At 32.3% G+C, this 26,316-nt stretch overlaps 1 protein-coding gene across 7 annotated transcripts in view; it reads right to left on the reverse strand.

The window, feature by feature from the left end:
- Window positions 1-480: 480 nt before the first annotated feature.
- CEP126 (centrosomal protein 126) overlaps window positions 481-26,316 on the reverse strand; it is an 88,855-nt gene continuing 63,019 nt past the window's right edge. The window contains exons 7-13 of one of the 7 annotated variants that reach the window (XR_004950892.1): window positions 20,348-20,460; window positions 17,649-17,724; window positions 15,848-16,057; window positions 9,981-10,044; window positions 5,292-5,405; window positions 4,450-4,536; window positions 3,987-3,999 (exon numbers count right to left, since the gene is read on the reverse strand). Coding sequence is in view for 4 of the 7 variants with exons in the window: in XM_016134004.2 (XP_015989490.2) it covers window positions 4,500-4,536; window positions 9,981-10,044; window positions 15,848-16,057; window positions 17,649-17,724; window positions 20,348-20,460 (500 nt within the window). In the remaining 3 variants the exon portion in view is untranslated. Of the gene's footprint in view, window positions 4,537-4,980; window positions 5,406-9,980; window positions 10,045-15,847; window positions 16,058-17,648; window positions 17,725-20,347; window positions 20,461-26,316 lie in introns of those variants that run through there. The other 6 variants (XR_004950891.1, XM_016134004.2, XM_036220961.1 and 3 more) reach the window with 6 other exon arrangements.

Consider the following 26,316-nt stretch of genomic DNA (forward strand, 5'->3'; position numbering starts at 1 on the left):
GGGATATGTTATTGAAAACTTGAAGAAAAGGCATTCTTGTTATAGAGCGGCAGAAGGCTTAGTGGAATTGTATCCTGCAGTTAAATGGAAAAGTGGAATTTGTGGGTGTGCTACCTGTTGTTGAATCAGTAATGACTCCCGACAACCTTATGAACAAATGCTGTCCACAATATAATGCTCTCAACAACCCTGCTCAGCTACTGTAGACTCAAGCCTCTTATGGAGTAAATCCATCTTATCTTCTGTCTTCCTCTTTTCCTGTTGCCTTCTATTTTTCCCAGCATGATTGTCTTTTTTAAAGAACCCTGACTTCTCATGATGTGCCCAAAGTAGAACAGCTTCAGTTTTGTCATTTTTGCCTCCAGCAATGTTTCAAACTTAATTTGTTCTAGGACCCTCCAGTTTCTGGTAGTCCACGGTATCCTTATCCGTAGAGCTCTCCTCCAACACCATATTTTAAATGAATCATGGTTTTTTGTTTTTTGTTTTTTTTTCCTATTAGCCTTCTTCACTGTCCAACTTTCTCATTTGTACATAATAATTGAGACTACAAGGGCATGGATGATCTTAACTTTGGTCTCTAATGACACATCTTTGCTCTTGATGATCTTTACTAATTCTTCTTTGATGCCTGAGTCTTAGCCTTCTCTTGATTTCTTGGCTGCAGTCTATACTTGAACTGATGAGTGGATGAAGGTAAACAAAAATATTTAACCATTTCAATGTTTTTATTGTCTGTTAAAGTTGTATATTTCTTCTGTAGTCATGATTTTTGTCTCCTTGATGTTCAAATGCAGTATGCTGTTACATTTTCTTCTTTTTCTTTCATTAGAAGCCATTTCAAAACATTGCTATTTTCTGGTAGTAAGATGTTGTAATCTGCATATCCTAAGTTATTCATATTTCTTCCACCAGTTTTCACTCCTCCTTCCTCTGAGTGTAGTCCAGTTTTTTTGTACAATATGTTCTGTGCAGATATCAAACAATATGTTCTGTGCAGATATCGAACAAATAGGGAGATAAAATGCACCCTGGTCTGACACCTCTGCCTATAGGAAACCATTCTGCTGAGGAGATTTTCTAGTGTTGAAGGTCCTTCCTGATTTCTTCTTGCTGCTTATAGTAAAACACCAGAGGAAAGAGATAGATTTAGGGAAGAACTGTTAAAGAAAAAAGAAATATGACTTGACTTGAGAAATTCTCAGTCTAGCCAAATTGCAAGAGACACTAAACTTAAGAGATTCATTGTCAGGATAGAAAAAACTAATGACATGGTTGTACAATCTTTTCCTAACATTATGGAAAGATCAAAACATCACAGTATATAATGTCATAAACATTAAGTGTGTGACTCATAGATCCCTTCAGCTATCTCAGCAGAAGCCAAAAATAGTGGTGTGACCATCTTGGAGGAGCTTCTTGTCTAATGGAATAAATTCCTATAACATACCCAGGAGACCCACAAGGTTTTAGAAAAATTTTTATCAGCAAAAACATTGTCAATTTGGACCAAAAAACCCCCAGACAGAATATGAAATGAAAGAAGGTGGTCTAATACTCAAAATTCTATAGGCATGTAACAGGCTGATAAGACTACTTGGCAGCAACCGTGTGCGACCTTTCAGGAGAAAGTCAGGATAGCCCACAGAGTGGAACGGAGAGCCAGAGGGTAGGGCCTTGAACAACAGAGAATTACTCAGGCTTTAAAATCTAATGGAATTTGCCCAGCTGGATTTTGAGATTTCTTGGGACTAGCGACTCCTTTTTTTCTTCCATTATCTACCCTTTGAATGAAAATGTCCATTACTATTATCCTATGCCTATCCTACCATTACATTTTGAGAGCAGGTTACTTGGGTTTTGAGTTTTACAAGTAAACAGATGGAGAAGAGTGTGTCCTACTCATAACTAATTTAGATGATGAGATGAGGCTTTTGATCTGAGGAGATTTAGATAAAAGTTTTGACTTTGAGTTGATGTTGTAATCTAATGCGACCTTTGGGGACCTTGGGGTAGGGTGAATGTATTTTGTATGTGAAATAAATGTGCATCTTTGGGGGCCAGAAGGTGGATTATAGTAGAGAGAATAACTGTCCCCAAAGATGTTCACATGAATATTATATAAAATGGTGTATTAGTTTCCTATTGCTTCTATAACAAATTACCACAAACTTACTGGCTTAAAACAATACAAATTTATTACCTGACAGTTATAAACATCAGAAATCTGAAATGGGTTTCAGTGGACTAAAATCAAGGTGTTGACAAGGCTGTGTTACTTCTGTAAAATGTGTTTCCTTGCCTTTTCCCACTTCTAGAGGCCATACCTTGGCCTGTGGCTCCCTTCTCCATTTGAAAAGCCAGTAGTTTAGCATATACAAATCTCCCTTAACTCTGACACTGACTCTCCTGCCTTCCTCTTTCACTTATAAGGACCCTTATGATGACATTGGGCCCACCCAGATAATCCAGGATAATATCTCCATGTCAAGATCCTTAACTTAGTCATATCTGCAAAATTCCTTGTGCTATGTAAATTAATCTATTCATGACTTCCAAAGAGGAACATGTGGACATCTTGAGACCATTATTCTGCTTAGCACGTCTAGTTTGTCTAACTTTTAAGTTTATGACCATAAAGTTACTAATAATATCCTGTTATCTTTTTTCTACTTTCTCTTGAACTCATGCCAATTAGGTTTTTATTCCAAAATACCACAGGAACCATTTCTGTCAAAGCAACTGATGGCTTCCAGGTAGCCAAAGCCAATGAGAGTTTCTCAGTCTTAATCTGAAACTTATTATCAGCTTTTGATCTAGTTGATCCCTCCCTTCTTTGCTTGGCTCCTCAGATCTCTTTTCTATATATACCCTCTCTCTCCAGGTGACTTCATCCAATTTCACGGCTATACATTCCATCTACACACCGACAATTCCCAAATTATATGTTCAGCCAGGACCTCACCCTTGAATTCCAGACTTTTGTATTTAACTGTCTATTCAATATCACCACCTGGATAGCTATTAGGCATATTAAACCTAAAAACTGATTTTCAACCTAAGCCTGCTTTTCTTCTTGTATTCTCCATCTCAGTAAATCATTCACTCAGCTACTCAGGCCAAAAAAACATTGGAATCATCCTTGATTCCTCCTTTTCTTCTATACTTCACATCCAATCCATCATAAAATAAATATTTCAAAATACACCCTGTATCTGACCATTTCGTATCACCATCACCATTATTAACCTTATCTAAGCTATAAACTTTCACTTAGGATACAGCAAAAACTCTCTAATTAGTCTTCCTTCTTAATACTTGCCACCTCCTTCTCTCCCCTAAGTATATATATTCTCCAGACACCAGAGTGGTCCTTTAAAAAGATCACACCCCTCCCTCCCTTTAAATTCTGCAAAAGATTCATTCACATTACTCTAGATTGAAATCCCAAATCCTTCCTATGGCCTACAAACCCTATACGATCCTCTCTAACCTCATTTCCACTAGCCGTGTTGGCTTTTCTACTCCTTAAATATGTTAAGCCTGTTCCTGTATAAGGTCCTTTGCATTTGTTCCCTCTATGTAGAATGCTATTCTCCCACCGCCATCAAGGTTAACTTTCTTACTTCACCTTTTCAGAGACCTTCTCTGTCCATTTTACCTTTCTATCTAAAATAGTATTCTTATCACTCTTTGCCCCCTTACCATGCTCTGGTTTTCATTCGGTATACTTTGTAACTATCTGATGGTCTATTCTTATGTTTTCAAATCTGCATTCTCCACTAAAATTTAAGTTCCATAATGGCAACTTAATAATTAGTTTATGTTTATTGTATCTCTAACACATAAAGCAGTAACTAGCACATAACAGGGGCTTGATAAATTGAACATTAAATAGTTTTTCCTTTATTCATTATTTCATCTGATACGAGGTACCATATTGTAATTCCTAAGGGCACAAAAATGAATGTCAATCTCTACTTTCCAGGAGCTCTTGATCTAGAAGAAGAGATATAAATACACAAAAAATTATATTCAGGGTACAAAGGACATAATTTATATAGAGGAGGTAGTACAGAGAATTATTAGAAAAAACTGGAGAAAGTTTAACCAGAGCAGAATTTAAAATAATGCATAAAAGTTTATTAGGCAGATGTAAGTAGAGTGAGAGAGAAGGGTATAGTATATATATAGACAGATATATAGACAGAGAGGCATGAACTAGCATAGTATTTGGGAAACTATAAGGAGTTTGGTATATTGGATAAAGTGATATGGTAGAGAAGAAGGATGAGATGATGGTAGGTAAGCAGGGAGGACTCAGAATATGAAGAACCTTAAATGCCATGCTAAGGAGTGCAAATATTCTCCAGTAGCCAAAGGGGAAGCTCTGAAAACCTTTAAGATGAGGTTGATAAGATAGATTTTCACTCTGGCCATTTTACTCACACTTTAGAAATGTCATTCTAGCAGCCTTATTGGTGCCAAAGGTAAGAAATTCAGCTTGAAATAGTCCAGATGAGAGGTGATGAGAGCCTGAAGTAGAAAGTTGAGGGAAAATAAAAGAATGTATAAGACTATCAAAATTCTATGAAAAAAATATTTTTTATCATCATACAACTTTTGGCTTTGTTTCTGTACTTTAAAAAACAACCTTCTAATATAAACCTGGTCCCCAGGAGACATTCTTATTGGGGGAAAAAACATACTGAACAGGCAAGGCAATTCAAGTAATCCAGTTAGGATTGCAATTTATTTTTTATATTTATCATTTACCTCATGAGCTTTGTTAGTGTAGTCAGTTCTTTAGAGACTAATTACCCCTGTACAGTGATAACTTTAATTTCTGAACATGCAAAATAGAGAACAAGACCCCTTGGTAACATCTCTGAAGTACAGAGATCTTTCAAAGTCTTAAACAAATAGCTCTACTATTTATGAGGGATGTTATTAATCATAAACTTTTTACACCACTGTACAAAAATTTAATAGAATTTATTAGGAATTTCAGAAAAACAAAGCTTTACAGCTGTAGCTAATACATAATTTGAATAACAAAATATCTCTTCTTTTAAAATATAATGAATTTATTTCCAGTAGCATGCATGTTGAAAATAATGAAGTATTTCCATTTACAAAAAAATGCATTTATCAATTAAATACATAATAAAGTATAATTTATACCATATATGTAAACCAGTCAATTGGTCTCCATTACCCATATTATGATTTAGCATTATTTTATGGTTATAGTGTTTTAATCATAAACAGATGCAGAAATATATATTTACAGGAGATTTTCAAAATTAATGATTCCATTTAATAGTCACTGTTATATTTCATCAGTATTTTCTCTGCAATCTGGATTCGACATCAGGAGATAGACTGGTCCTTGGCTGACTGTTCTGTAACATAATTTCAGAATATTCTTTTACTGTAGTATTCATAGACTTTAAAGTGCATTTCCTTCTAGATTATAGATTTTAATAAGATTAAACTCATAATTCAAATTCTCAAATGCTACATATACATGAGTCTCAACATAATGAGTACCACTTTATGCAAGGTATCAGACTAAAAATAATTCACAATCTTCACTCTTTACTATTGATTAAGATATGCTTTAGAGGTACTTTTTATTGTAATCTGATGAGTAAGTGGTCAAAATTTAATAATTTTATTTTTTATGGGGAAGCACTTGGAGCCATATAACATTAACACCTTAGGAGTAGTTTAACAACATATATTGGGCTAAAGATGCTTGGAAAGGTAATTGTTAAAAGTTCATTAAATTTATTTTATTTTTAAAAGTAAGTAAAATATTCCAAATAAAAGTTTTGCTTATAAGGCTCATAGTTTTTACACTGAAAAATCATGGCAGGTGCCTTGAGGATGCCCCGTAGCAATTCTAGGACACTGCATTGCTTCTACATTGTCTGTATTAGAACACAGGCTACTTGAGGGAAGGGGAAGTGTTTTCTTCTTTCTAGTCCTAGCCTTAGCAGAGTGCCTGACACATGATAACACTAAGGAAATATCTGTTCAGGGAAGAGACCAATATGATAACTTCTATGAAAAAAAAAATTAGGCTGCTATGGTTGCCAAAAGGAGAATGTACTAAATTTTAAACAGCACAAAGCTGAGGCTGAACAAGCTTTTCTAAAAGGGGTGACACTGAAGAGTAAGTAGGAGAAAGGTTTTTAAGAGAGTAAGCCCTATGAGGCAGTGGGAGCAGCATGGGCCCTGGAAGCATATGAGGAGATCAAGGGAGATCTACTTGTACTCAACAGTGTATAAATTCTGAGCTGGGTAGGAAATGGAGGTGAGGGTAGAAAGGTCTTGAAAGCAGTTCTCCGAAGTTTTAATTTTATCTTTTAGGTGGTGGTAACCACTGAGGTTAGGTTTTAAGCAGGAGAGTGATATATGTTCATGTAAAGAATTACTCTGGTGATAATTGTGTGAAAGATACACTGGAAAAAGTAAACATAAAGGCTGTTGAAATGGTGTTCCAGATGGGACATGATGAATTCTTAAACTAAGACACTATTAGTAGGGATGGGGGCGGGTAATAGACAATAAATCCTAGACAATAAATCCTAATAACATTTAGGATTTATTGTCTAGGGGTATGGGAGAATGAGAAGCCTGGATGACATACAAATCTGTCTAGGAAATTTGGTGGATGATGGTGTCATTAATTAAAATAAGATTTAAAAAGTAGAATAGATTTTGGGGAAGAGGAGAAAGTGTAAATATTGGCTCTGCCACTGAAAAGTTCTTAGACTTGAGAGAATTACTTGATGTCCCAAGCTAAGAAGATTAAAGAAGAGATATGTATGAAACCATTTTCAGTAGTAGGAACCCAGTAGGTGTAATGCTGCTAGGTTCAGAAATTCAGTTCCCAAATTAACTACACTATACACATAAATTGTAAAGCCAGATATATACGATACATATAATTTAAAAACAAAATTGTTGTAAGTTCATATGGGTATGAAAACACTGGAGCTGAAATGTAAAATAAAAATATTAATAAAAAGCTTACCTGCAACATCTCCAAAACAACAAATACTCCCAAATAGATATTTCTGTTATTGTATGAAGAGATGAATTATTATTATTATTTTTTTTTTAAAGAAAATTCCCTATTGAAGAACTAGGCTGTACCACCATTGTCCTGGTAAATACAATATAGTTTTGGTCATCTCTTTTGTCATACATATAGAAAGTTTATAATTAGGGTTCTATATTGCCTTTTTAGAATTTACATATTAAATAATTTTACTTATTTGAAATATAATGGAGATCCAGGAACAAATTTTGAAAGGTTTTAAAAGACCAAAATATATCTAAAGCCCATATACTTTATTCCTAGATGAGACACCTATTTATACCTATTTATTCTTGCTTTAAACATCACTTGAAAAGTTGGGACATCTGTTCTGGGCTCAAAACAAATTACAAGCAGCTAAATAGAACAAGATGTAGGTAGAAGTAATCCCAGGTGATAAAAAGGAAACAAACAGGCTCTAAAAACATAAACTTTGAAACTTTGCAACCACCATAAATGTTGACCTGATTCTAATTATGAGAAAACAATCAGACAAATCCAGATCATGAGATACTCAACAAGACAACTGGTCTGGACTCCACAAAAGTGTCAATGCACGTGAAAGAGTAAAAAGAGTGAAGAGACGTTTCTAGGTTGAGACATAACAACCAAATGTAATGTATAATCCTGGGTTGGATCCTGGATCAGAGAAATGAAATAGCTACAGAAGACTTTTTCAAACAAAGGAACTTTAAATATGGAATGTGTTTTAGATAATATTGTATCAATATTAAATTTCTTGAGTGTAATGATAATATTGTATTATGTATTTAGAGGGGAAGTATTATGTCTGTAATCTACTTTAAATAGTTCATTAAATTATATGTTCGTGTATGCATGTATATATGTGTGTGTGTGTATGTATGTATGTATGAATGTATGTATCTTTTATTCTACTCTATTGTATTGTGTTGTATTGTGTTGTATTGTATTGTATTGCATTGCATTCTATTCCATTCCATTCCATTCCATTCCATTCCATTCCATTCCATTCCATTCCATTCCATTCCATTCCATTCTTCCATCTATCCACTATCCTTCCATCCATCCATCCATCCATCCATCCATCCATCCATCCATCCATCCATCAGATAAAGCAAGTGTCAACACTTGGTAAATCCAAATGAAGAATACAATAACATGAAAATAGCAGAAAAAAGGGCAAATGAAAAATTAAAACAATCAAATTCCCATGCAGAATATGGCAGCTAAGTTTTGATGGGGAAGGAGAAAGGGGGTAATTTTGATGCCTGCTCTTTTAAACAGGTAGTTCATAACTCTGTGATTTTACATTATTTTCCTTGAAAATAAATGGAAGTTTTTTGACCTATTTTAGTAATGTTAAAATAAGAAAGAGTAACATATTTGGAGACAAAGAAACCAAATAAAGCTAAGATTACCATCTGTCACAAAGAATGAAAAAGATGAAAGAGAAAAATGATTTTAAGTCTACCAGTGGTCCCTAATCCAGACCATTAACTTTTCCGTTATTTGTCAAATACTCCAGAAGTATAATGACACCGTGTCCCAATGTGTACAGCAAAATAATTTGCTGATTACATAATTTTCTCTTCCTATTGAGTAGTATTTACAATCCCGCTCAGTTAGTTGTAGTCAGTACACTGTTTTCAAGTTGAGCTGAGGTGTTTAGAAGAGTGATCTCAATCACTGCAAGTCTTATCTTACTGAAGTGAAGAATCATAAATGTCATAAATGTCAGAAAATTGGCACAGTCAAAATTTAGACAGAAAAATTATCATGCAAAAGCTACTTAAATTGCTGAATTGGTGAGAATGCAAATGAGCAAAAAATCAAACTAGCATGTAAAAAGTAACCATGAAAAAATATATCAGGAGTCAAGGTGACCATTGCCAAAAGAGTTGTGTCTAAAAATCACAGCACCAAGACTGCCACACCAAAAGGGCCTCTTCTAAGAAATATGTCCCTAGAGGTAAATAATAAACTTCATGAGGGTAGGCATAGCCTTTTTCTTATTCACCATTATTTACTACTGTACCCAGAACATATTAAAATCTGAACATGGGTAAGAAATATATAACTGTTTATGTAAAAGCAAATAAGAAATGAAATATACTTTCATAATCTTACTTTTTCCTGTCAAGATTTCAAAATTGAAGGTACATGATAAAAAATAATTGAGCAAACATGTAATTAATTCTATAACAAAATGCTTTTTTTTTGTTGAACACCTAAATTGAGGACTATGAGAGTACAGGTAGTGTCTTAGTTTGAAGATGCCCTTTTTCTTTAGACTTGAATGTTTCCTAATCACCTCTGGGCAGACATGATTTCTTCCTTGTGTGATTTCCTAAGATTGTATCACACAGACTTAGTTTACTTTGTATTAGGGTTATTTGTATATACTATCCATGCGTGTCTTTTTCTCTTTTTGAGTGAGAATTTCTGAATGCAAGGACTGTTTTTCATTTATGTTATCTTTACCAGAATCCAGTGCCAAGGCAAAAAAAAAAAAAAAAAGAAAAGAAAATTCAAAATAGTAATGTCTAGTTTTGAACCCTGAAGATATGAAAGGGTTATGGGCAAGAATGGGCTCATCACTAATGTAAAGTTCTTAACAATTTTCCAATTAGGCTACATATCTAAAATTATTTGAAGAATAGTGCACTGATACATGTTGCTGTTCCCATTACTGACAAAATACTCTGGATGTAAAAATTTTTATATTACAATTTTTAAAAACAAGAATATATTTGCTTGATTAGCAAAACATAATTGAAAGTTGTGGAGAAAAACTCTCTAAAAGCCAATCTCAAGAAAAATTAATATCAGTACAGGATTCTTACACACATGGTTTCCTAAAATAAAAACAAAAGCTTAAAATACTTACCAAAAGTGCTTTATTTGTAAGGTATTTTTGATTGATGGATTTTTGCAAATGGTTTCTTGCATATCTGAAATGATTATACCATGATATAAAAGTAATTGTTATGCATATTAAAAGAGAAGAATGACTAAAGAATCAAATATTAAATTCTAATGTGTCAAAATATTCAAAATTGAGTGAGAGTTCTTTCTCTACTGTCCCCAGAAGCAGTGTTTATACTTATATTAGGTTAGGAAATGGAAGTAATTTGATTAAAAGCAATTACATAAAACTTATGTTAATAATAGTACTTGGAGTATTATAAAACAATCTTTATTCGAATGTTAGGTTTTCATTCCTTTTTAATTTTTTTTCTTTTTTTTAACCAATAAATGACTTTCATTCTTGGAGTATCTTAAGATAGAGGAGATATTTCTTTAGCCATTAAGGCACAAAAAACTTGAGTAATTAAGTCAACTCTTGCATTTTCAATGTTTAGGCTTTTGTCTATGTAATAGAAAGGTTTGGGCAAAGGAAAAAAAATTAAAGAAGAATCTTTTACATGAAGCATTTAAATATGTAGAAGTATCTAATAGAAAAAAAGCCTTCTAAAAAACTGACCTAAGGTTTTTACTCTACCTGACTAATTTTGTGTCTTAAACTTATAGCTTTAGTTTTACATTGCTTTTGTTACTCTCTTATTTTAGTTTTAGAATTAACACAGAGTATATAAAACATATGCATATATTAATAATAGTAATAATGCTAATGTCTGTGTAACTATCTTGATTATGAAAGCTGAACATTTTCACTTTTCTAGAAGTTTTCTGGAGCTCCCTACTTCCACACTGCCTGTGGATTGCACTCCCTTCTCCAACTCACACAGAAGCAACCCACTATACTGACTTCGTTTCTTTATAGTTTTAACACATATGCATACATCTCCAAAGAATATTGTTTAGTTTTGCCTCTTTCTGAACTACACATAATTGAAATTGTACTGTTTTTTTCCCCTTGATTTTTTATTTTGCTGAAAATTATATATTATTTAGATTCATCCATGATGATATGCGTAGCTCTAGTTTGTTCATTTTCCCTGCTGAATAGTACTCCAGCATATTTAGATGTTTTCAAAGTTTGGCTTTTAAATAATGATGATCTCTATAGATTTATACATGTTTCCTGATGCACATATGCAGGGTTTCATCTAGGATATGCATCTAGAAGTGAAATCGCTGGGTTATAGGGTTTGTTCATGTTCAATTTATTAGGTGGTGGCAAAACATTTCCTAAAGAGGTTACCCAGTGAGAGCTCCAATTGCTGTATGTCTTTACCAACACTTAGCATTGCCAGGCTTTTAAACCTTTATCTTTCTTATGAGAACATAACTATGTTTCATTGTTTTGATTTGCATTTCCCTATTTCTAATGAAGTTGATTATCTATTAATGTTTATTGTTTATTGTCATTTGCATTTCCTTTGTGAAATCCCTGTTTAAGTCTTTTTCCCCCTCTTTTCATTCTTTTAGTGATTCTGATATGAAGAAAGTTTGTAATTTGAATATAGTCAAATTTATTGATTTTTCCTCTAAAGATTTCTTTGTCGGGCTTAAGAAATCATTAGCCTGAGGCTAGAAAATATTATATTATCTCCTAAAAGCTTTACATATTTTTTTCACATTTAATCTTTATCACCTTGGAACTTATTTTTATGTATGGTATTTGGAAAGGAATTCAATTTAATTTTTTTCTACTTGATATCCAGTTATTCTAATATACAGTGACAAACAGCTTGTCTCAAAATGACCCCAGTTTTTCATAGCTTTTCTGTCAGTGTGCTATCTGGGATCCAAGAATGGGTGTTCATCCTATTTGAGAGGGGTTATGCTGAAACCCGAAAAGATCATTAGCTCCTCTTCCTAGCAAAAAAAAAAAAAAAAAAAAAAAAAGCTACCATTTCTCACACGGGGATTCAAATTATATGTTTGTTAGACTGGTTTATATTGTCTCACAGGTCTTAGATCGTTCATTCTGGGTTTTCTTCCCCCTACCATTTTGTTTTCTCTTGGTGTTTCAGTTTGGAATTTTCTATTATCTATCTTCAAATTCATTGATTCTTTCCTCAGCTGTGTTGAGTCTACTGATGAGCCCGTAGAAAACATTTTTCATTTCTGTTAACGGTGTTTTATTACTTACTTTTCTTTTTGACTTTCTTATAGTTTTCATCTCTACACTGACATTCTCCATCTGTTCATGTATGCTGTCTCTACCATGTTGTCTACCTTTTCCATTTTAACATTTAATATATTAGTCATAGTTTTTTAAAAATTACCTGATAGTTCCAACATCTGGGTCATCTCTGTGTCTCAATCTGTTGATTGCTTTGTATCCTGGACAGTGAGTTTCTTTCCTTGCTTTTTTGATGTGTCTCATAATTTTTGATTTAATGCCAGAATTCATGTTTAAAATAGTGGATATGCAGGTAAACAGTATGTGTGTCTGGAAATCAGCATGCCTCTTCTCCTAGGCAATTGTGTGTGTGTGTGTGTGTGTGTGTGTGTGTGTGTGTGTGTGTGTGTGTAGTTAATCAACTTAGTCTGGAATTTAGCTGGGTTTGGTTTTGTCGTTGCTATGGTTACCTTCAGTACATCACTGGTTTCAAATTCCTCTAAAGTTCTGTTCTGCAAGGATCATGGAGGCTTTTTAATTCAGTGTTCCTGCTTTATTCTCAGATTTTGGCCTTTTTGTGTATCTTCACAATAGAAGGAGGCTCTCCCTATGCTCTTGCCTCTCTTACAGCAGATTTCTTTTTGCTTGTTGGCATTTGCTGGCCTTGTGGTAAGGGAGTAGGGGACTTTTTTTGTTTTCCTGGTCCAGGCTCAGACCGAGGCATGTCCTCCGTATCTTCTTAGTCATCCTGCTCCTCTTTGCCATGGAAGTCAACTTCATCTTGTATCTTTGGCTGGATTTGTGCAAGAGTTTTGCGCCTCTCCTCTGATAGCAAGATACTTCTAATGATCTGGGTCCATACCTGTTGCTTGGGCCTTCCCCAACAGGAACAGGCTTTTTTCTTTTACCTTTCTGCCAGCACTATAAGACTTTATTTGTGCCCTGGGGGCAATCAATAAAGTTGTCTGCCTCTGTTTCAGTACCTCATAGTTTTTATGCAGTAGGAGAGAAAAGTTCATGCCTTTTCTAATGCAGTGGCTGCTCCCCTCTTCTGGGCTGCAGGACTAAGGAAGGATTTCTCTAGTTTCTTGACCTGCCCTCTATTTTCCCCATTAATACACCATGTAGGTTCATGGAAAAAAATCTGCGAGTGAGTGTGAACTCGTGTGTGTGGTTTCCAGGGGTTTCATATTCTCACAATAGTTCACACTTATCCTCTAGCACTTTGTTAAAAATATAAGCAGAATTCCTAATATAAGCTTGTATGCAACCTGGTATTTCTTTCTCCCATACTCTGCTACAGGTGAGCCAATAGTCATGTCCTGTCTCTCCTAGGGAGTCCCTGTTTTTCCTTGGATATTAGGCTACTTGGTTGTGCTATGACTTTAGCTCTCTAATGCATTCAAGAAAAGCTACACTTTTGTTGTTTATCTGTTTTTTATTAGGGTCACATTGACACATTCCAGCCTTCCATATTTTCAGCAAGAGCAGAATACACACACAATACATACACATACTATGCATTATATAGGAATGTATGTACATATATTATGTTCTTTTTTCTTCAGTGGTTCTCAATCATAGGTGATTTTTTGCCATCCAAGGAACATTTGGCAATGTTAGGAGATACTTATACTATAGCATTCAGTCGGTAGAGGCCAGAGATGCTGCTAAACAACTTACAATGCACGGGATAGCCCCCCACAACAAAAAAATTATTTTACTCAAAATGTCAGTAGTGGCAAGGTTGTGAGGCCATGATAAATATATACATATATAAGATATTTGTATTATTGTTTGTATCTAAATATTTAATAATTTCCATTATGGTATTTTTTTTCAGAACTATGATTTAGAAATATATTTCTTAATAAATATCATTTTGTTACTCATGTTTATTTAAGTTGTATTGTGGTCAGAGGATATGGTTGACTCCAATCCTTTAAAATGTGTCATGGTTTGTTTTATGGCATAACACATGGTCCATTTTTATAAATGTTCTATGTGCACTTGCAAAGAATGTGTCCCTTTGATCAAGTTAGTTAATCATGTTTGATTCTTATACACCTGTTTAATATTTTTGTCTATTCTATCAATTACTGACAAAGTAAAAAACAATCTCTCACAATGGCTAAAAATATTTTATATAGTTTGAGGCTATGGTCTTAAATGCATACAAAATGAAAATATTTTATATATTTTTCCTGAATTAAAACTTCGAATATCATGAAGTGATCATTTTTGTGTCCAGTAATGCTTTCTGCTTTATAGTCAGTTTTGTCTATTAATAATACATCTAAAGCAGTTTTCCTTTGGTTAGAATTTACTTGGTACATATTTTTCATCTTTTTTTATCTTTTACTTTTAGCTTTTCCATATCCTTATATTTTAAACATCTTGTTTATAAACAGAATACAGTTGTGTTATAAAGTTTCAACAGCCTGTCTTTAAATGTAGCCTTTAATCTGCTTTTATTTATTGTAAATATACGTGTAGATACCATTTCGTAGGGCAGGATTTCTATTTGTCTTATATTGTCTATGTTTTTCTCTCTTTTCTTATTTTGGACTGATTTTTTGTATGCCACTTTCCTTCTCTACCAGTTTGTATGATGCATAATATATTTCTTTAGTTGTTGCCACAGGCATACTTCAGTTATCAACAACTAAAGTTAATCTGTATTTTTACCCAATTCCTTAAGAATACAGAATACTAGTACACTTTAACACCGTTTCTGTTCTCTCAAATTATGTATTATTTCTGATTGGTATTTAAATTCTATTTTTTTTCTCTTTGAAACACTTCTTTATTACATTTATTGTTTTATACAATGTTTGTTAAAATTTACCCTCTCTAACTGTCTATATGAGATTACTCTCCATCTGCTGAAGTATATCCTTTAGAATTTTCTGTAGAGTCTGTTGTTAACAAAATCTCTTAGAGAAAGAGCTACATTCTACATAGACATATATACACAGAGAGACAGAAAGAGAGGTGAGGTGAAAAAAGCTTGAAGTCTGCTCTGCTCATCTGCTCACTTCAAGATATGCTAGCTTTTTTCATCACTTCTCTGTGTGTGTGTGTGTGTGTGTGTGTGTGTGTGTGTGTGTGTGTCTGGGTAGGGTGTAGCTCTTTGGGAGACTCAGCTTAAGGTGGGATGATATTTTATAAGACTATACATCTTGAGTAAGGCCTGGGTTTTGTCTCTTGTAATATATATATATTTTTTTTTGTGAGAAGCCATGAAAAGCAAAGCTGTGTTTCACACTCTGTGTTAAATATTTTCAAGATGAAAGCTAGCTACAGCACTCTCAATTTCTTTTTGAGTTCTTATCTATATTAAGTTCCTATTCTTATTTAAAATTTCTATATTTAAAAATTTTAAAGTGTTTAATCTAGAATTTATGGTTGTTTTTGATGGATGGTCAGTACAGATACCTAGCCTGTCACATTGCTGAAGGAGAAGTGTATTTGTACATTCCTAAAAGACAGCTAACCCTGCCAAAGACATTGGTATCATTGTAAACAACATGAGTATGACATACTTGAAATAATATGGCATAGCAAAAATATTTTAGTTGTAATATACTTGATTTAAGAGGTGATAACCTGGATAGATTCTGTATCTTTAATTTCAATTTTAAGCTGAATTAAGTTTTAAATTAAAATAACTGAAGTACAAAATATAACACTTCTTACAAAAGGTGTTCTTCCATACTTACAGTATAACCTTTCATTGAGACGGTTAAGGGACTGTAGGATTTTCTGTTCTTCAGCTGATAGTGCACAGATGTTGAATTGCTGAGTCTTATTTAAAGCCAGATTTGGTTTCTGTAGCTGCTTGCTACTCATGACAGTTAGAATTTCATCCTCAGGCACTGAAGCTTTCACTAAGTTTTCAGCCATCAAAAATTCAGAAGTACTCTCTGAAACTACAGAAACTTTACATTAACTATTCTTTGATCCCTTTTTGTCTTGGGATCAGCCCTTATTCATACTTAACTGACATATCTGTATGTATTCTTTTCACTAATAGAAACCCAGTGAATCTTCTGTTAGTTTGCATGTTAGTTATCAGGATCCTCTATATCTAGGATTTTCCCATCTCTAATTAAAAAAATATATATATATTCAAAACGATGGCAGTAAGGTAATACGAATTCCTAGAGTGTTACCAGAACTAAAGAAAAAACACATTCTGTTTAGATTATTTTTATGCTATTCTTTTTTTATTCATTGGAAGTACAAAGAGAAGATAAAGTAAATTGTCTTTAGAATAGCAATTAAGATGAACGGGTAAGAGAAATAAACTTAAGGAAAGATTAAAAAATTACATGATCAGCTGAATAGAACTGACAGCCTTGAAATAGATCAAATTAGATATAAGAACTTAACGTATGATCAGACACTTGAGAGAAAGGAATGATCGCTCAATAAATTAATTTGTTTTTTATGAAAGAATAATTTGGAATTGCACTTCACACCATCCAATTAAACAAATTCCAAAGAAATTAAATAATTAAATTTAATGATCAAACTATTGAAGTGGTCTAGAAGAAAATGAAACATTTTTAACTTTCTGTATTGGGAAGGTTCTTTGAGTTTAGAAGTAATGGCAAAATCACTAAGAAAAGACTATACACTTATTTATTTAAGGCTAGTTTTCCCTAATAGGCTTTAAATTTCTGAAGGGCAAGACTTTTGTATGGTTTCTTCATTACTATATATCCAATATGTAGTTGAAGGCAGGAAATTAGCTCTCAAAAATCATTTATTGAATGACAAATTAAAAAATAAGACTTCTATCTATGAAATACAACATAAGTAAAATGAAATGCAAATAATAAAGCAGCAAAAAATATTTGCAACTAATATAAAGGGTAAGAATCCTTGATATTTAAAGGATTTACAGAAATCAGTAAGAAAATACTCAAACTTCAATATCTACAGAGAAAAATATAAAGAAACAATTCATCAAAAATAAATATACATACAAAAACAATTAAGCATATTATTAATTAAAGATGTACAAATTAAATCTAACAAAACAACATTTCTTTGCCTGTGATGTAAGCAAGCAATGGAAGTGATTCTATCTTAGGTTAGCACACAAGCCAGAATTTATATTGATAATACACTCAAAAAAAATACTTTAGTATTATGTGTGAAAAGCCATTACAATGCTTATATCCTTTGATCCAGAATGCATTTAATACACAGAATTTCATTCAACAAATATTTATTAGGTGTCAATTTTATGGCAATTATTGTAATTTTAATTCAGGGAATCTACCTTATAGAAATAATTGAAAAATCAGGGAAAAGCTTAATGTAGAAAGATGTTCAGTACATTATTATTTAAAATAAAGAAAAACAACAACCTAAATGTGTAGGGTGAGGAGAATTTAGGTCCAAAACGGTGGTTTAATATTCACATAATATGTAAGTATTTGGGAAAATACATGTAAGAAAAAAGATCACTGGGAACAAAGCACATAGAAAAATGTTTAAACTAGAACATACCTTTTTCAATATTAGAAGTACCCCTTGTAGTTTGTTTTGGCTCACATGAACTTAGCTGGACACTTTGTCCAAAATTCTATAAAAATAGAATATTAAATCAGAACATAGTTTCATATTTAAAATTCATGATATATACATTAACTTTTGAAAAACTTTTATTTGCTGTATATATTTTCAAGTAAATTGTCTATTTTTTTTTTGAGTAGAAACCAAGAATTACTGAATTAAGGCCCTTCAATGATAACTGAATATTAAAAAAATGTTTTAGGTTAATTTTGGAAAATTTTCAGGTTGCTGTGTTGTCTTGAATATCTGGAAGAGGGAAGTAAGCTGGCAATCAAAAGTGCTAATTAAAGGAAAGTTAAAAAAAACTTTAAAGGTTTATAATCTTGTTGATTTATCATTGTAGGGGTGAATCACAACTACTAGTCAAAACTTAAATCAGAAATAGCTGCCTTGATGCTGCATATCAACTGGGAAACGGGAAATCTTAGAGCACTGGCAATTAGCATACCCATTCAACACTCTCTGAGGGGTACTAACTCTTTTTCTCTGGACGTGGTCTATTTTGCTTCTTTACTCCCATTCTGTTCCACTTAAAAAAATGACTTTCTCTAAGATAAAATTTCCTGGCTATGACTATACCTTGCTTTTGTTCATCTGGTCTGAAGAATAACTGATGATGGTTTCTGTAACAGGACTTCAATAGCTCTTGTAGCCTTGCCTCATCTCTATTATAGACTCAAAATACCTTGGATGGAGACCCTGTCATTAAGTAATAATTGTGCTTTTTCTATCTTTCATTGTTATCTTTTAGATTCTCTCTACATAGAATTAGTAGGCTGGAAAAAATCTAGTATGATAAAATACATTTCTAATTCAAGGTGATAGGGAACAATGCTATAGTGACTGAGCAACCCTTGTTTAGGCTTTTGAGTGAAAATAAATAAATAAATAAATAAAACCCAACAAAACCCCAAACCCTAAATCAAAGCAAAAACAACAGGGATGGAAAAGTTAAACTTCGAAACTTGATTTTGATTCAGAAACTCTGACCTATTCTAAAGATATCAAGACTTTGGAAGATGTGTAAGTAGGTGTGTGAGTGGAAAATGTGTATGTGAAAGTGGATGTGAGGTTTCTGGGTAGAAGAACAAAAATAGACTCTAAATACAGTAAGATAGAATGCAAAGGAGCAAGACATAGAGGAATAGAATAAGACCCAGAAAAATAAAGATGAATTTAGAGAGGGCAATAACAACAGGCATTTAAAATATAATTTGTTCATTTTTTGGTTATAACCTATTACTTTTAAATTTAAAATATATTAATAAAAAATAAACGTAAAAATTTGTTCAGTTTATAGATTTTGAGATGTCTGATGTGAACATCATGTACTTATTACATGTACAAAGTACTTATTAGGCATTATAATATTTGTAATTAGAAAGTTATGTTTGTAATTAAGTACTATATTTGGTATTAAGCAGTAAGAATATATTGTTAATAGGTTAACTTAATTAACATAAATAATTAAATGACTTTTGTTCTGCTGATAAGATATATCATGGCAGATTTTTCTTCATATTTGTTATCTTACTCATATAAAAATCAATAGTTCCTATAACAAAGAATAGGACACTCAACCTATAACTTGGAATAGAAAGTCTTCATAAGGTACTAGTGGAGTTTTATTAAAAATCAAAAGTAGTAATATTTATAGTTGAGACTCCAAGCAAAATGCTACTCATTCATCTATCTAAAATTTTTAATATTTTAAATTCAATCCTTGGATCAAGTTAGACCTCTAGAAAATGTTGTCTTTAGGTCGGATTTACTTAGCTCACAGAATTACCTTTGCTCATTTTAAAATTAATAGTATTATGCTTTTGACTTTTATCAAAGATCTCTTTTTCAAACAGCTGTATGAAACTTCCTCTTCATTTGTTGTTGACCGTTAATAGGAATATATCCATTATGAACTTCAAGGTCCCTTAAAGAAGATTCTCAATACCTTAAACAAAATCATGATCAATATCCCCTGAAAACTATGTAACATCCTACTTTCCTTTTTGTCATGTCCTCCAGGAAGCTTGGATCCAAATAGGATATGGATATATATATATTTATATACCCATAATATATGTAAATATAAATGAACAAGTAAACAAACAAACATTTGTTTATTTATATTTTTTCAAGTGAGGCAACCCTTGGTTGACCTCACAGATTGCGAAGACCTTGTCAGTTTACAATCCTGTATTTTTTTATTTTTTATTTTTTATGCCAACAGCACCTAATCTTCCTAAAGGGTCTTCCATCCAAGTACTAACCGGGCCCAACCATCCTTAGCTTCCGAGATCAGCCAGGATCAGGCTTGTTCAGGGTAGCATGGCTGTAGCATACTTGCTTCCTCTACCTATGGCTCTAATTTACTTTTCTTTTTTAAAAATGTGTATTTAAATAACATTGCTGTTAATGACTTCAGTTTTTTTCCAGAGTTGACTATATACCAAATAATTATAGTACAATAAGTTCCTAGCATAGAGAGTCCAATAATGCTTCACAATAGCTTTGGCTATGCTATTTTTATATAGTAATGCACAGTTCAGCAAGAGCACAGTCCTTTTAGAACATTCTGTTTTCTAAGCAATTTTCCACCAATGAATGGAGGAGGTGTTTACTAATGATGTACTTACATTCATTTTCTCACTGTACTTCTGTCCTATACATCCAGAGTTTTGTTTTTTCTGTTCTAAAATATTTTTCTGCTTATTTTCAACGATTCTTTTTCTTCTCATAACAGTTGAATCTTAAACAAATGCCAGCACAATGTCAAAATTTACATTAATTGAATTAGGAGTATATATCCACCACAGATTTCCAAATTACCTTCAAACATTACAGAAAACTCTAAGTTTCATTCAGTCAGTAAACTTTTTTTGAGCTTCTCTTATATTTACTATGCATGGCACAGTTACAATAATGAATTTTTAAAAATCTCTGCTGAAGGGGTTTATAGTTTAGAGCAGTGATCTCCAAAGTGTGGTACAATACCAGAAGGATATGCAAATAAATCACCTTTGTGCAGGAAGAACATATTAGAATTTCACTTTATATTTATTATCTAAAAATTAGAAATTAAACCTACTATGGTAATGCAGTTGGCTTTTGAACAACCTGGAGAATTTAGTGGTACTGACCACCTGTGCAGTCGAAAATCCAGTATAACTTAAGTCAGCCTTCAGCATGTGAGGATTTCCATTTGCGAATGTAAAAAATACACATGGTTGACACTGGCACCCTTGTCAGTTTGCAAGGTAGATGGTTATGTATTGCACACAGTAAACAAAGTTATCTTGGAGGAGGTTGGCAGTGTTATTCATTAATGCGCTTTTGCTTCCTTCAATGTACTATATTTTGTGTGTGCCCTTGTAAATGCATTTATAGATATCTTGTAGTACCTAAATGAGTCCTCATGAAATGAGAAAGAGGCTAAGAAAGAGTTTTGTAGGGATTCCATTGTATGTGTAATGTTTCATTATTTAAGATGAGTGGTGGGTAGATGAATATTTATTATGTTATTTTCTACATCTTTTGTGTAACTGAAAACACATTCTTGTAAAATCACAGATCAAAGATAATACTAATAAAGCAAGCACAAGTAAATAAGAAAGGCAGAACTGACACCTCTCTTATTCTTATTACAAACTCTGCTACATAATGGCAATGAAGTATAATTATGTTTGTAACAAATTAGAATCACAAATTAAATAATTATCTAAAAAACTATAACAAACTTCAGCCTAAATTCATATTGTACCTGGAGATATTAGCTAATAATATGAAATAAAGTCATTGTAACTGATAAGATATTTGAAACTAAGCATTCAGAGGAACATTACTAATATTGAGAAAAAGTATTTATACATAATAAATAAAATTATTTTTATAAATTTTTAAAGTATGTTATTTATAAAATACAAAATTTAAAAACTATTTTAAAAGTCTGTACTTCATCTTTATCTCATTTTTAAAATATTTCTATTTCTGGTTAAGGTGCTTCACGTATATTAACAGTAATACATGTGTATGGCATATATATATAATATGTGCTCAAAATCTTTATTAATAGTGGTACAATAAAACCTTTTGGAGTCTATTATTTTAGGAGAATTTAAATGGATTATTACAGTAAAATGAATTGTATGTAGAGCTGTAAACAGAATTAAGCAAAAGATCAGAGGTTAGAGTGTTCTTGTAAGAATCAAGAAAGGTTTCACATAGGTTATTCCTAAGCTTGGTCTTAAAGGAGGAGTAAGCTACCAAGTAAAAAGACTCTTTGAGTCAAAGAGAAAATTATGACCAAAGGCACAAAATAATAATGATGAAGTTAAAAAATTCATTGGGGCTGAAAGGCAAAAAATTCAGTTGGTCTGCAGCACAGAGTATGAGTATATGTGTAAACACACAAACGTCTTGAGAAGTACATGGAAGTGTGTATGTGTGTGCTTTTGTGATCAAAGTTCAGGTAAGGAGGAAAAAATGAAAATATTTTAACCCTGAAACTATGTAGTGGAGAACATAAATTTGAATATTGAATGTAATTGATGTTACTATAGCTAATGATATGAAATAAAGTCATCATAATTGATAAGATATTTGAAATATCTATCTTACATATTTTCTATATACAGCTATACATATATAGTTATGTGCATATCACTCTACATATAAAACTATAACTATATACAACTATATATCATTCTAAATCTATATAACAAAGACACAAAAGCTTTTGATTTTTACAGTTGGCTAGTAATTGAACATCTGACCTTTTATAATAAGAAATAATGTAATTCTAGTTAGTATTTGTTGAGCATTTATCATTGCCCAGGCATTTTTCTAAAGCTATAGGCACTATTATCATCACTATTTTTCCAGATAAAGTAAAGCACAAGAGAGGATAAGCAACTTACTTAAGGTTACAGAGCCAGTAAAAAGCAAAACTGGGATTTAGTTCCAAGCAGTTAAGTCTCTAAAATTTAAAATTCTAGCTCTTACTCTTCGTGCTAGTAACTTTTATTCTGATTTCACTGTGTCTCACAGAAAAAAGCACATATTGCATTGTGATCCAGGATGCAAATACAGTTTTGCAAAACATATTTACCCTTACAATATATGATGTCCTCTGGTAGTTTTTATTCTAGAACATTCTGATTCTAAAATTATATTTCATTAAAAAAATTCTTATCACTCATTAAGTTGATTTCATAATCCACTCATGAGTATGACCTATCATTCAAAAAGCACTGCATTATGCTTATTCCCATCCATATGGGTATGCTAATGCTAAAGAAGCTAAATGCTAGATATATTAAATGTTATAGTTTCTAGGGAGATAATTTGGACAGCAATAAAGTTTCTATGTTGTTTTCTATGCATATTGTTTTCTATGCTTGGAATTGTCTTCTCCTAAATCTCGTAAAGTCCCTCTCTTTGCATTTTTGAAGAGCTTTAAAAATACCAAAAATGTAAATTAACTTGGCCATATAACTGCTGCATCAAAAATCTTTACCTCTTTTCAGGCTGTTCATAAATCTGAAAGCAAGATTTACCAACACTTTTGTACATGATTTGTAGCATAATTGTTTTTGTGCCTTATTGTTCTTTGTGTAGATGTTCAGTTTTATGGATTGTAAATTATTGATGCCAGGAATAGATACAGTATGTGTTTAAAACTGTTTATGTACTGTTCCACTTAAGAACTTAAATACTATCAGTAATTAATATAGTAGCTGAGAACCTTCATATTTTTGCAAAAATAATATAGTTTGTACTGGCATATCTGGCAAAATTCCTAGGCTCACATGAAAATTCTAGGTATGACAGTTTTACTACCAAAACTCAAAATAAATCTACTAATCTTTAGTAAAGTGTTATATTTTTTTGAATTTGTAGTATTTTTAGCTATAAACAAATTGAGGAGACAGTCATAGAATTATAGTTTTGGAAGCTATCTTAGAAGTTAACTAGTTCAACTTCTTATTCATAGATCTCAGTTACTTAGATGTGGACATTCAACCTATGCTTGAATGGTATAGTGACGGGAGCTACTACCCCATTGTTGGTGGTTTTAGCTCAAACCCTTTCTTATGCTGAATTGAAAACATCTTTGCAATTTTTAACCTTCATTTAGTTCTCCTTTCTCCTTCTTCCACACCTTCGAATAAACCTTCAAATATTTGTATTTAGCTATCATGTGTTTTAGTTGTAGTCTCCTTTAATTGGTCTTCAGACCTAACTCTTCCTTCCATAGTCTTGAGTCATCACAGTATGTTTAGATAGCCCTTAACATATATAGCCTAAAACAATGTAGAGTACAGAAGTACTTCCAAAGATCTGATTATTATTGCCTAAAATTATATTGTTTTAAACAGCTATGGCAAACTCTTTTTTTTTAATTTAGTTTTGTGTGTTTTCTTTTTAAAGAACAATTGTCAAGATGAATATTTTTTCTCTCAGAACTGCAAAAAAAAAAAAAAATACCCAAATACATACAAGCAAGCAAACTGAAAAGGAAAAGACCACATTAAAATAAACTTTTAATCATCAAGAGGAGTAAAATTACAAATCGCAAACTGGCAGAAAATAGTTGCAACACATATAATTGATACAGAATCACAAAATATACTTAAAAAGTATCAGTAAAGGAAAAAAGAAAACCAAGAGCAGACATTTCACAGAAAAGGAAATGCAATTAAGTGCATAAACGTGAAAAATGCTCAATTCATGCAAATTGTTATAATTAGACACAGTTTCCCACCCATAAGATTGAAAACATTACACAGCCTGACATGGCAGTTTTGGTGAGCATATTGCTCTGGAAAATAACTTGGTACTACCTAGTGAGGTTGAAAATATACATACCCTGTGACCCAGCAAATTGTATATTCATAGATGTATAAAACTGTTCCTAGAAGCATTATTCATAAAAGCAAGAAACTGAAAGCAACCCAAATGTTCAATAGTAGAAGAATTAAAAATTTTTGCGTATTAATGTAATATGTAAAATGTAGTAAATTAATGAATATGAAGAAGTGTAGCTAAATTAATCAAAACTCTGGAAAACAAAATTGATTGAAAAAAGCAAATCATAGAAGAATACACCCTAAAGGTTCCACCAAAAACTACTAGAACTGATAAATGAATTCAGTAAAATACCAGGATACAAAATTAATATTCAGAAATTGGTTGCATTTTATACACTGATAGCAAACTATCAGAAAGAGAAATTAAGAAAACATTCCCATTTACAATTGCATCAAAAAACCCCAAAACACCTAGGAATAAATTTAACCAAGGAAGCAAAAGACCTGTACTCAGAAAATTACAAGACATTAAAGAAAGTGAAGAAAATGAACAAATAGAAGCATATACCATGCTCATAAATAGGAGGAGTTAACATGATTAAAATGTTTGTACGACCCAAAGCAATCTATAGATTCAATGCAATCCCTATAAAAACACCAATGGTATTTTTCAAAGAACTGGTACAAATAATCCCAAAATTTATATGGAACCATAAAAGATCCCGAATAGCCATTGTAATCTTGAGAAAGAACAACAAAGTTGGAGGTATCACATTATTTGATATTAAACTATACTATATGGCTATAGTAAACAAAACAGCATGGTACTAGCATAAAAACAGACACATAGATCAATGGAACAGAATATGGAGCCCAGAAATAAAACCCACACCTACATGGACATTTAATCTATGAAAAAGGAGGCAAAAATACCCTTTGATAAAGACAGTCTCTTCAACAAATGGTGTTGGGAAAACTGGATAGACATATGCAAAAAACTCCAAAATTTGAACACCTTTTTACACTACATACAAAAACAAACAAACAAACAAACAAACAAACACCTCACAATGGATTAAAGACTTAAATGTAAGATATGAAACCATAAAACTCCTAGAAGAAAACATAGGTAGTAAACTCTCTGACATTGTTCCTAGTAACAGTTTTGTTTTGTTTTGTTTTGTTTTGTTTTGTTTTGGATATATCTCCTTGGACAAGGGAAACAAAAGAAAAAGTAAACAAGTGGGACCTCATCAAACTAAAAAGGTTTTGCACAGCAAAGAAAATTATCAACAAAATGAAAAGACAACCCACTGATTGGGAGAAGATATTCACCAATGATGTACTGAAAAGGGGTTAATATCCAAAATTTATAAAGAACTCATACAACTTAACACCAAATAACCAAACAATCCAATTAAAAAATGGGCAGAGGACCTCAATAAATATTTCTCCAAAGAGAATATACGGATGGCCAATAGACATATGAAAAGATGCTCAACATCATTAATCATCAGAGAAATGCAGATTAAAACCACAATGAGATATCATTTCACACCTGTCAGAATGGCATCATCAATAAATCAACAAACAGGTATTGGCGAGAATATGGAGAAAAGGGAACCCTTGTGCATTGTTGGTGGAATTGAAAATTGGTGCAGACACTATGGAAAACAGTTTGGAGGTTCCTCAAAAAATTAAAAATAGAACTACCTCATGACCCAGGAATTGCACTTTACTAAGTACTTATCCGAAGAAATACAAAACACTAATTCAAAAAGATACACATTCCTATG

This window comes from Rousettus aegyptiacus, unplaced genomic scaffold (assembly GCF_014176215.1).
Source record: "Rousettus aegyptiacus isolate mRouAeg1 unplaced genomic scaffold, mRouAeg1.p scaffold_m13_p_5, whole genome shotgun sequence".
Lineage (NCBI taxonomy): Eukaryota > Metazoa > Chordata > Mammalia > Chiroptera > Pteropodidae > Rousettus > Rousettus aegyptiacus.